Source organism: Monodon monoceros, unplaced genomic scaffold (genome assembly GCF_005190385.1).
Source record: "Monodon monoceros isolate NGI ecotype Baffin Bay Population unplaced genomic scaffold, NGI_Narwhal_1 Super_Scaffold_3, whole genome shotgun sequence".
NCBI classification, from domain to species: domain Eukaryota; kingdom Metazoa; phylum Chordata; class Mammalia; order Artiodactyla; family Monodontidae; genus Monodon; species Monodon monoceros.
The window spans coordinates 96,742,633-96,754,626 of record NW_021703780.1 but is presented as its reverse complement, the minus strand read 5'-3'; the positions used below and the strand labels follow the sequence as shown (position 1 = coordinate 96,754,626).

General features: G+C 44.1%; 1 protein-coding gene across 7 annotated transcripts in view; it reads right to left on the bottom strand.

Annotated features, from left to right (window-relative positions):
* Window positions 1-11,994, bottom strand: part of ATG7 (autophagy related 7) — a 237,231-nt gene that overhangs the window by 192,611 nt on the left and 32,626 nt on the right. For all 7 annotated transcript variants that reach the window (XM_029242464.1, XM_029242467.1, XM_029242470.1 and 4 more), the window contains 2 exons: window positions 2,801-2,889; window positions 1,047-1,168 (listed from right to left, as the gene is read on the bottom strand). In XM_029242464.1, the coding sequence (XP_029098297.1) occupies window positions 1,047-1,168; window positions 2,801-2,889 (211 nt within the window). The remainder of the gene's footprint in view (window positions 1-1,046; window positions 1,169-2,800; window positions 2,890-11,994) is intronic.

The following is an 11,994-nucleotide window of genomic DNA, read 5'->3' as shown; positions in this document are numbered from 1 at the left end:
ATTAAATATCTAAAGATGGCAGAGAGGCGATAGATATTTTAAGGCTCTAAACTAACAAGTAAACAGCTTCCTCTTTTGCCTGATGAAGCAGAGATTTTAACACCCCTCACCCCCAAAACACACACTCACATTAAGGCACATGATCCCCGGATTAAAGAAAGCAATGTTCCTTGGAACAATGCAGGTGCTGTATGGAGCAAATTAAACCATGTAGGTATGTACAGGTACTCTGGACAGCACGTAAGACATAGAAATCTGAGGGATCATCTTGGAAAGGGTTCTCGGCTTTAGGTAAGATAGGAAATTACCATAAATTATCACTTATTAAGCAACTATAATATGCCACCATTGTGTCTGTCTTTTACACAGGAGTCAGATTCCTCATAGGGGTACTCCATGAGGTGGGTATTATTACCTTTATTTTACTCCAATTTGGGTATGTTATTCTGTCTTTGTGATGTGTACATAAATATAAATATATAAATAAATGCATGTATGTATATCTACACACACACACACACACACACACACATCTATATATGTAACATTATCTGTGAGCCCAAGTTCCCTAACTTATGGAACAGGGAGAATAGCTGACACCTACCACACAGGATCAGATGAGGAATATTAAACGTGGAAGGAGAAATGGCACTTTTGCTGACTGGCTTACTATACGGAGAATAAGATCACACACAACTTTTTGTAACAAATAAATATGTAGGTGCTTTAATACTTCATTCTTCCTGTAAGAAGGGTAAGGAATAAAGACTTTATGTTAAGCAAAAACAAAAAATAGAGGGAAAAAGAATTCTCAGGACTGAAAAAACTGCCTGGAGGAAATATCCTGAGGACAATCTCTGCCTTTGTTCCGGTCTGAAGAGCAGAGCATGCCCTCTGTTCGAGGGAAGAGTTCCTAGGGGCAAAGAGGTAGGAGCTGTACTTTTTTCTACCTCCATTGCCATTGTGAAAGGATGAAAGAAAAGTTAAACCTAATTTGGTTTCTGGTAAATGCTAAGTATATGCATTCTCAAAGACCGGCAAGTTACCTGGGCTAAATGCCATTTCTGGAAGCTTCACTTCGAAGATGATGCTGTGGGTGACGTCTCTCATCCCCTGCAGAGTGCGGTCCCGGAAGCAGAGGACTTCAACAGACTGGAAACTGCTACTCCTGATGTCCGGCCCAGATTTTTTTATTTTTTATTTTTTTTAAGGAAGGAAAAGAAAGAGCTCACGTAAGAGCTTCGGCAAACCCAGGTGGAGAGGATTCAATTCATTGTAATTATGCCTCCCTGACACCCTCGGGGGATGACCTTAACCTCTGAGAGATTCTGAACATGTCCACGCAGGCTTCCTTTGTCCAAGTGTTTAGAGGCTGAGCGCTGAACTGACTATGATTTCTTTTCAGGTGAGCTTTATATAACAATTTCACATTGCACATAAATACTTCTGACAAATGAATATTAAATGCAGAAAAAAATTAAAAAGCTCACAAGATATTAAAAAGAAACTCCAAGACAAGCATGGGCTCCTCTGGTCCCCCTTCTCCCACCTGAACGTACAGTCTATGAGACGGCAGCTCGGGCAGTGGTGAGGAAGCCCACAGCTCTACAGACTCACCACCAGGACAAGCAAGTATAACACTCTCCCTCTGCGGATGACCTGTAATCTAGCTATCTTTAGTGAACACTGTTATTTAAGTAAAGCAGACACAGAGGTAAACATCCAAATCCTAAATATAACGGAGCTTGTCTCATGCCTCCTCCCAGTCAATAACCAGCCCCTTCAAAAGTAACTCCTGCTCCAACTTCGAAGTCCAGACATGGGTTTTGCCTGTTTTGACCTTTACATACATGGAACCAGGGAGCACGTATTGTCTTAGGTCCAGCCTCTTTCACTCAACATTATGTCTTTTAAATTCATCCATGTTGATATGTGTATCAGTAGTTCATTCAGATTCACTACGGCATCGCATTCCATTGCAGTGAATATACTATTTATTGTCCATTTCATTGTTCAAGGACATCTGCGCTATTCCCAGTGTTTGGGCATTAAGAATAATGCTGCTATAAACATTCCTGTATATGTTTTGCTTGCATCTGAGTATGCATTTCTGTGCTTTATATACCCGAGAGGGAAACTGCTGAGCTATAGATATTTTTAACTTTGGTGGATACTGACAAACAGTTTTCCAGCAGTATTTGAGGGTTCCAATTCATCCACATCTTTGACTTGGTATTCTCATCTTTTTAAACTCATTCTGGTGAGTATCTCATTATCTGGTGAGTATGTAGTAGTATTTCATAATGGTATCTTATTATCTTTATTAGTCAGTAGTATCTAGTTATACTTTATTTCCTTGATGATTAATGGTGTTGAGCATCTTTTCAAATGTATATTACCCTCTGTTTTATTTAGTCTAAGGTTGGGAAAAAGGGCAGATGGTAGCAACAGGAAAATCCTATCTGAAGGTGACTCAGATAGCTGAAGGGAGGGCTAGAGAATTTCAGGATGGGGACCTCCAGCTGTTGGCCCTGCCCTACTCTAAAATATCTTTAGGGCTCTATGGTCAGACTCTGAAGCTCCATAACAGACCTGCTTAGAGGCTCACCACTGATGGAAACTGGATCATGACTGATTTATTGATTTATTATCTGGTTTCTATGCCAGCAGTGAAAAAAATCCATTTGGGAAAACAGAAATATAGATATAGTTAGGCACAATGTCAAAAACATAGAGACACAGACACAGACAGACAGACAGACAGACAGACACACACACACACACACACACACGTAAATACCATCTGTGGGCTGCTAGGACCAAAAAATTCCTCAAAGGCCATCCAGGGTACTGGGCTAAGTTACAGGGATCATATACACCAATAGTTATCTGTGAACAGAAAAGACTTTCTGAGTGAGGCAAGTATCATGTCAGATTCACAACACAAACACTGCTAATCCCTCCTCTTTCCTATTTATGCTGTTTTGCAAAAGCATCAACAATTAGACACTTGGTGAAGGGTTAGAGGGAAGAGAAGAAAGTCAAAGGACCTCACACCAGACAAGAGAACTTCTTGATGGCAGGGGCTGTCAAATTCTTCTCTGCACCCCCCTGTGCCTCACAATAGGCCTGGAAGAGAGTAGGAACTAGATACATTCTAGTTCCTAGAAGGAACTAGAAAGGAAGGAAGAAAGGAAGGAAGGAAGAAAGAAGGAAGGAAGAAAGACTGAAAGGAGAACCAGGAGGGAAGAAGGGCAGTCAATTGTCAGGGAGGGAGGGAGGGAGGGAGGGAGGGCAGTCAGCTGTCAGGGAGGGAGGGAGGGAGGGAGGGAGGGCAGTCAGCTGTCAGGACTCACACAGAGAAACCCTCGCACAAAGGGACATCATCTGTGAAACCTGCTGATTTTCATGTGATGAGAACATCAAAGAAGGGTCACTACCATTGTAAATCCACAGTGAGACCAAATTAAAGAGCCGGATGCCTTTGACATTGCTAACGTATTATTTCCTCTCATTCCTCCCTCCTCCAGCTCCCCCAACCCTGATCTCCAACTAGAAAACTCAACTGAACTTCAAACACCATGTCTTCAGTGAAGAGTGCCCCTGGTGGAGGTTGTCACGCTGTCCTCTCTGCTTCCATAGCCCTCTGTACGGTATACATAACATCTTTCACTTTTTCTGTCTCCTTCCTCTCAAAAGACAATGAGATCTTGATTTCTAAATACCATTCTCCTGCAAAAGGAATCAGGGCTCCATGGCTACGTGGCTAATTCTAGGGCTGCAGCAAGGAAAATACAAGATGAGCCTGAAGCACCTTCCACACCAGAAAGTAAGGAAGTGCTCAATAAACAGAAGGACAGGGGGCATGTCAAGTGGGCACCCGAGACACCTGAAAGAGCTCTCAATGGCCAAGGCTGGGACAATCTGATCAACAAAATAAATAACGTGGTATTGGATTATAACTGATATAAATGATGAGTCCATACTGATACAAATGATGAGATAAATAAATACGAAGGTGAAGAGACAAATCTTCCTTACAGAAGATTTCCAAACAACATATGTAGATACCTCCCCCTCCAGGAGTAGAGCTGAATCGTTCTCCTCCTTGAGTGTGGGCTCGACTTAGTGACTCACTCCCAAAGGAAAAAAACAGTAGTTTTGCAGTGGAGAAAGCTGGCAAATTCTACCTTAAACAAGTGATCAAGCTTAACACCATCAGGGATGCCATGTCAGGTAGCTTGCATATAATGATGACAAGGGCACTTCACCTTAGTGGTATTCTTTCCAAAAATAACCCCATCTAATATAACCCATCTAATCATAAGTAAACATCACACGAACCCAAATTAAGAGGCATTAGACCAAAATAACTGAACCAGTACTCTTCAAAACTGTCAAGGTCAAGGTCACTAAAAACAACAAAAGTCTGAGGAACTGCTGCAGACCAGAGCTGATGAAGGAGACATGACAAGAGAATGCATCTGGGATTCTCCTGGGTGAGAAGGTGAGAGCATGGTCTAAGAGACATGTTCCTATGAGAAGCAAGAGAGCTCTGAGAATGAGGCCTCTAGCCTAGCGCTCCCTCTGAATGAAGATGCTGTCTCCCTGGAGGTCTTCTGGTCCAGCTGGCCACCGCTACCACGTGGGGCACCTTTTTATTTTGTTCCCCTCTATCGACTGTGACAGAGGGCATCTGCCAGGCATACTACATGATTAAGTAATCACTACTTCAACTTCACATTTAAAAAAATTCACCGAAGGCATTTACCTCTCTGTTATCCAGCAGAGAAGAGAAGAGAAGAGAATGGCCTGATGCAGTGAAAAAAGCACTGGCTGGAGCGCCAGCGGGCATGCGTTCTAATCCTGCAGCTAACTGATTTTAAGACCTTGGGGAGGGTCTTCCCTCACCTGTAAAGTGAAGCAGTAAAATAATTTTATCTCAAAGGATTCCTTCTAGCTCCAGAATTATAGAGCTTTATAGACCATTAAAGAGAAAAAAAATCCTGTATAGCTTACAAAACAACACAGTCTCTATTAAGGCTCAATCTTACCAGGTGTCTAAAGGCTCTTCAAGTTTTATTTGGGAAGAACCCAGATAGTATGAATCCAGGAAATGCCATTCATATAGAGACACTGAGTTTCAGTTTTCAAGTATGACTCCATAAACCGAGGCTCTTATCAAATGTCCTGTCACTTACTCGAATTTGACCTTCAGCAATTTACTTCACCTCTCTATGCCTTAATTTTCTCATCTAGAGGGTAACTCTCACAGGCACTTAGCACAGAGACTGGGAGCAAGATAAGCGCTCAACAAATGGTAACTGTAACAACAATATAAATAAACTCTATTGTGGTAGATTCACTGACGTCTTTGTTCAGTTCAGTCTATCACCCTTACACGGTTACCTACCTTCAGTTTCAAGGTTATCTTTTCTTAACCAGCAGAGAAAAAGGAGGCTAAGTTCTAGTTTATCAAATATTCTCTGGCTCTAGGTTTTACCATCTGTAATTGTAGAGTTGGGACAAAGTGATGTTTAAATTATATAAATTAGAATGTTACTTTAGATACAAGTGGATGCCTAATTTCAAAGAATGAGCATATTTCTGACACTAAATACAAAGGCAATGAGGCAGGAAGGTAATAAGAAAAAGAAATCTTTTTCGAGAAGACCAGGAATAAATTTCTTAGAGCAACCTGACCTAAAACGAGCTACAGAGAAGGAATGAACCACTAAAGAGAAATTTATCACTTACTGGTAAAGGGAGGTCAGCTTGAAAATGCCTTAAAGCAACTCTCCTACCCACATGAGGCATGCATGAGTACGCACCCGGACTGGAAAATGACAGAATCCATTTGACACTAGGCTGAATACCATTTAATTTTCCTTTGATGATTCAAAAGTGACTCCAAAATCTTCAAGTGCTTTAGGAACCAAATCCGGAACCTCAATCATTGTAGGAATTAGTCCACACAAGGCTGGGTAAGCCAGTTTAACTATACGGGTAAACAGATTTTTTAAATGGCAGTCAGAAATAACCATTGGCTAGGAGATCTGGATTCTAGAACTGGCTTTGCCACAAATTCATTGTGTGAACTTGGGCAAATCTCTTCCTTTTACAATACATCAGCAGAAACAAACAAAATGTCATTGCAAAAAAACCCTGTTTAGAAGGTTTATGAAATAAACACTCTTTTCTCCTCGGCTGAGGGCATACAATTCATTGAAGTTGTTCAGTAATGATCTGGCTGCAATCCACCCAGCAATTTGCTGAAAAAGTACAAAATGAGAAAGAAAAGAGGGCAAAATTGTCAACTTGAGTGTGTGGAGAAATTTCCACATTGATGCAAAAAAACATGCTTATCTGACAAATGGCTGTCTACTACCCAAACACTCAATATAACGGGAAATGCACAAGGGAGATTATGTGTCTTAAAAGTATAGGGGAAAAGTTCAGATATCTAATGCATGGCGATGTCACAGATGGCTGCCATGATGCCGAGATCACTAAGAGAAGAAAGAGCCCCGCTAACAGCAGACCAATTATTGCTCCTTTGTTATTTATTGCTCTTGTCCAAAGATTTTACAGCCCTAGAATGAAAGGCTAATGTTGTCAAAATTACAAAACATTTCCCAAACATTTAATCTTCAATAATTGCTCTGGGGCTTCCCTGGTGGTGCAGTGGTTGAGAATCTGCCTGCTAATGCAGGGGACACGGGTTCAAGCCCTGGTCTGGGAGGATCCCACATGCCGCGGAGCAACTAGGCCCGTGAGCCACAACTACTGAGCCTGCACATCTGGAGCCTGTGCTCCGCGCAACAAGAGAGGCCGCGATAGTGAGTGGCCTGTGCACCGCGATGAAGAGTGGCCCCCGCTCACCGCAACTAGAGAAACCCCTCGCACAGAAACGAAGACCCAACACAGCAAAAATAAGTAAATTAATTAATAAACTCCTACCCCCAACATCTTCTTTAAAAATAATAATAATAATAATTGCTCTGAAGAAAGAAGTAAAACTCAATCAAGCAAGCTTTCCTTGAGGATTGGCAACGGGATAGTGACAGGGGCTGTTTCAGCGTAACCACCAGAACTGCTGCAACAGTGCGGTGGCCCCGTGACCCATAGTGGAGTCATTTCTTTGAGGGAAAGCAGAACTTAAACAAGGCCCATTTTCGGCCAATCGAATGTGTGGCAATGTACAGAACGTTCAATGCGGCAGGAGAAAAAGTCGGCAGCTTGTGGCCACAGTTACTGCAAGCAGTGGTGCTGGAGGGGCCCCAAGGCTTGGGACAGCCGACTGGTCCAATCTCTCCCCAACTCCGCAGCCTGTGACTTCACACTGGGAGCCCGAAATGGGCCACGGTGGGAGAGCTGAGGTCATGGAAGGAAGAAGACACTACAAAATCAGGGTACCCCCATCGCCAAGAGCCCGCTATCAAACATTTACCAGCACACGACCGATTACAAACCTTAAAATGTTCAAACTCTTAACCCAGTAATTCCACATCTAGAAATTTTTCCTAAGGAAATAAATAATTCAAAATACAAGGGGAGGGGAGTATGGGATTTCATGCACAAAGAAGCTCCTAAAAGTGAAGAATTATGAGAAACCTAAATGTCAAAAACTTGGTAAATACATTATCATACAAATTTATTAAAAAAGATGTTAATGTAGAGTTTCATATTATGCTAAAATACTAAAATAAAACAGAATATAGTAGAATCTTAGCCTTTAGAAAAATGCATATAAGATTAGAAGGAAATACACAAAATGTTTACTTAAAAAAATTCCAAAAACTTAATTGAAGAGCTTTGTGAGATTTTAAAAACAGAAAGATACAGCTGGACATAAAAATAATGAATGGAACCACACCAAGTGCAGCTCATTTACCTGCCAGTATTCTCGAAGTGGGCACACAGCACCGTCCAAACTCTACGTGATGAGCTATTCGTGACTCCTAAATCACTCAACTGGGTCTCAACTAGCATATTTCAAAAGATAGAACAGGATAGAAAACAGAGGGCATAGCCCCTAGCAAAGTATTACTTTGTGAAAGTTTTGCTTCAGTTTTCTATGCGTCTGTATATACATCTAAAGACACACATAAATATGATTATTGAATCATAATGTAACAGGTATTTTTAACTACAAGTAACAGTCAAAGGACTTTGGCATTAAGCGATCCCCTAGCGATCACCTTTAACAACCGTTAAGTCATCCAAGAAACGAGAAGAAACCAACCAAAGATGCACTTGCTACTCAGCTTTACTTTAAAGAAAGCATCATTAGTGAACTGGTCAAACCTTCCTGGATGCTCCGAGGCCTTCTAAAAATTTCCAGAAGGGCTTCTCCTGCAGGCAGGCCATGCCTAATTTCTCCAGGTTTCTGTTAAAACCAAAAAGGCAAGAAAGTGTGCCTTTCTTTGGTAAAGGCAAAGTTGGCTGCATGACTCAGGACCTCAAAATTCCATCTATATAGAATAGCAGGAGATGGAGGTCAGTCCACAGAAAATCATTTTCCTTCGAAAATGAAACCTGACAAATGTATTCTAAGAAAATACAATTAGAAGTATTATAACATGTGAGTAAAACCTAACAAAGCCTGTTTATATCCATCATCTCTCTTTTTTTTTTTTTTTTTTTTTTCTGTATGCGGGCCTCTCACTGTTGTGGCCTCTTCCGTTGCAGAGCACAGGCTCCGGACATGCAGGCTCAGAGGCCATGGCTCATGAGCCTAGCCGCTCCGCAGCATGTGGGATCCCCCCAGACCAGGGCACGAACCCGTGTCCCCTGCATTGGCAGGCGGACCCCCAACCACTGCGCCACCAGGGAAGCCCTATATCCATCATCTCTTAATTCTCACAACCATCTTATGAGGAAGAGGGGGAGGAAACTGAGACTCAGAGGTCACAGCCCACGAGGTCGCAGGTGAACCCAACATCTGGCCTTCCTACTCTGTCATGTCGTGCTGTGAGCTACTGAGAAAAACGTGGATGCTCTTTTTCCCACTGTGGGAAGCACTCTGACTATAGGAGGTAAGATAATTCACATGTGAAGGGGCCGCCATTCCCCAGCCTCATTTCCATTCTCCTTACCTATAAAATGAGACCGATACTACCCACTCTGCAGGGTGTTGGAAGGATTACTGATACCACGTGTGAGTGACCAGCTCTGTGCTGGACACACAGTCAGAACTCAGAACGTGGTAACCGCAGCCGCTGCTGACTGAGTGGACAGTGCGCCCTCTTCAGGGACAGGCACCCGCTCCCTCCCAGCGAGCTGGGGCTCCGGACCTGAACAGGAAGTACCTCCAGATGCAAAGGTCCCAGCTCTGGCTGGGAACAGAGATGGGCCACCCACCTCCAGATCTCAGCAATCCCACAGCCTTCTCTCCCCACCAGGGCAGGCTAACTCCTGTCCTTCCCTTCATGTTTCTCTAAGTCAGGGACCCAGAGAGGATCCAGGAATGCGTTTCAGTGTTCTGTGGATGCCCTGACGTTAGATATTAGATGCTTATTTTTTGGTGGGCAAGGATGATTGCTTCCACCAAATTCTCAGAGGTTATACGTTTGACCATCATCCCTTCCTCAAATTAAGAACTACTGCTCTCAATTACCCACAGCAGATCACACACCTCCCCAATACTCTGTCTCCTGTCAGACCACCAAGCACGTCTACGACTCATACTACATATTGACTTTAGGTGCATAGACAATTTGGGAACGCCTTTATAAGCAACACAGCCTGAATCAGAAGACCATATGAAAACGAACACTTATAATGAGCCTTATTAGGAGTAACCTACCACTTGCTGAAGGCCTCCTATGTAAGGGGCACTGACCCAGGTATTTCACATATGTGAGCTCCAACCCTCACAACTCATACACTCAAGCCCTCAGTCCCCCTTTGTATTTACATACCAGACATGATACCATGGGATGTAGATGCAATGGTGAAAAATCAGACAGGATACCTGCCCTCATGGAGCTTACGCTGACATGGGAGAAGAAGATCAAAGGCCACTCAAGAAAATGTACAATACCATTGTGCTAAATATTACAAAGAGGAGCCACATAGCACTATGAGAACCCATTATGGGCAGCATAAACCTCTTTACAGTGGTCAGGGAGGGATTCCCCAAGGAATCATGAATAAGTTTCAATCTGAAGAAAGAGTGAACACTTCACTGGGCAAAGGGGAGGTGTGGAGGTGGGGAGAGAAGAGGCAGAAGAGAAAGGAGACAGGAGTTCCGGGCAAAAGGCACGTGCAAAAGCCCTGCAGCAGGAGGGCACCCAGCACCTCTGAGGGGAGCACAGAAGGACTTGGGGCTGGATCCACACAGGGGCCAGGCCATGCAGAGTCCTGTACGCCACGGGAAGGAATGAGGTGTCTATTCTTAGAGCACGGGAGAGAAGGCATTTCTATGCTTCATTCTGAGAGTGAAATGATCAGATTTGCTTTTCAGAGGACTGCCTGGGGTGATATGGGGATGGACTGGGGGGAGGCCTGAGCAGCACAAGGAGCCCTGTTAGGAGGAACTGCAGGAAAGCAGACAAAAGACCATGAAGCTTAGATTGGGGTGGTGGCAGAAGAAACGCAAAGGCGGCAGACCGACAGAAGTTTAGGACACGAAATCTATGGGACACGGAGGTGGTAAAAGACGGAGAGGTGTCTAGCAAGCTGCCCAGATTTCTGACTCTCGGGACTGGATGGATGACGGTGTCATCAAGACAGCGATGCCCAGAAGAGGGCCAGACTTGGGTGAAGATCATGAATTCAGCTCGGAGATACTGAATTCGAGGAGCTGGAGAAGGCAGCAGGGGGTTGGATACCGCAGTCCGGGAGTCCAGAGGCGGTTCAGGCTGGAGAATGTGGTCACTAGGGTCGTGGGCACCAGACTCCCCCAGAAGAGAAAACAAACTGAAAAGAGAGAAACCTGGAGAGATTCCAACAGTTCTCCACCTTATCCGTGAGGACACCAGGGCTCACAGAGGAACAGTGGCTTCTCGGGAGTCAAAGTCCTGGTAAGAGGAGGCAGGAAATAATACATGAAGCCAGAGCACAACTGCAGGAGCTCACACTGAAAATAATGCCTATCTGTGGAAGAACAGGATAAAAAATTTCAAAGAAACTTCATGACTCAAGGAACACGAAAGAGCAACTGGAATTATATGAAAGCAAGTGAACAAGATCCATGCCATAAAGGCCAGAGTGACCTCAAGTGAAGTGATACGTAGGTTTCACAGAAATCATTTCTTCAGGGCTCTGCTCAAGTCCACAAGTGATTCTGCCTGTCCACAAGGAACTCTCTCCTCTCTACGTGCACACACCATGTGCCCATTAAGTGTCTGGCATTACGCTAAATGGAGAGGATGTGCTGTGGGGTATAACACGGTCTCTGTGCTAACACTGCTCACGGGCTGGTCGGTGATACGGGCAAGGCAGACAAGCAGCAAACCAAGATTACACGCGAGCCCAGTCACTGCCAGGAGAGAGGCTGCTACCAGGACACAGAAGAGGGATATCAAACAGTACAAGGAATCCGCCAGCGCTTCCCACGGGTGATGAACCGGAAAGGGGGTGGGGTGAGGCATTAGCCAGGTGCAGGAAGGACAACGGACAGGCGTGACTGAAGGTGGGAAGATGGGGGGAAGATGGGGGGATTAGGGGCGTCTGGAGGTCACAGTTGCAGCCACAGCATAGGATGCATCTTGGGGAGCATCAGAAGGTAAGGCTAGAGGGATAGGCAGGCGCCAGGTTTGAGGAGGCATTGAATGCTAATTATTTCTAACTTTATCTTGAAGTCAACAGGAACCACAGAAGGGTTTTAAGTAGAAGAGTGACACAATGCAATTTCTGTGTTAGAAAATGCGTTTGGGCAGCAGTGTGGGGAATGGATGGGACATTCAGGACCACAGAAGGGAGGTCTGCCAGGAGGCCATGAAACTCCTAAGAGCCCACCAATCTGCACAGCTTCTGGTGATCCTGTCT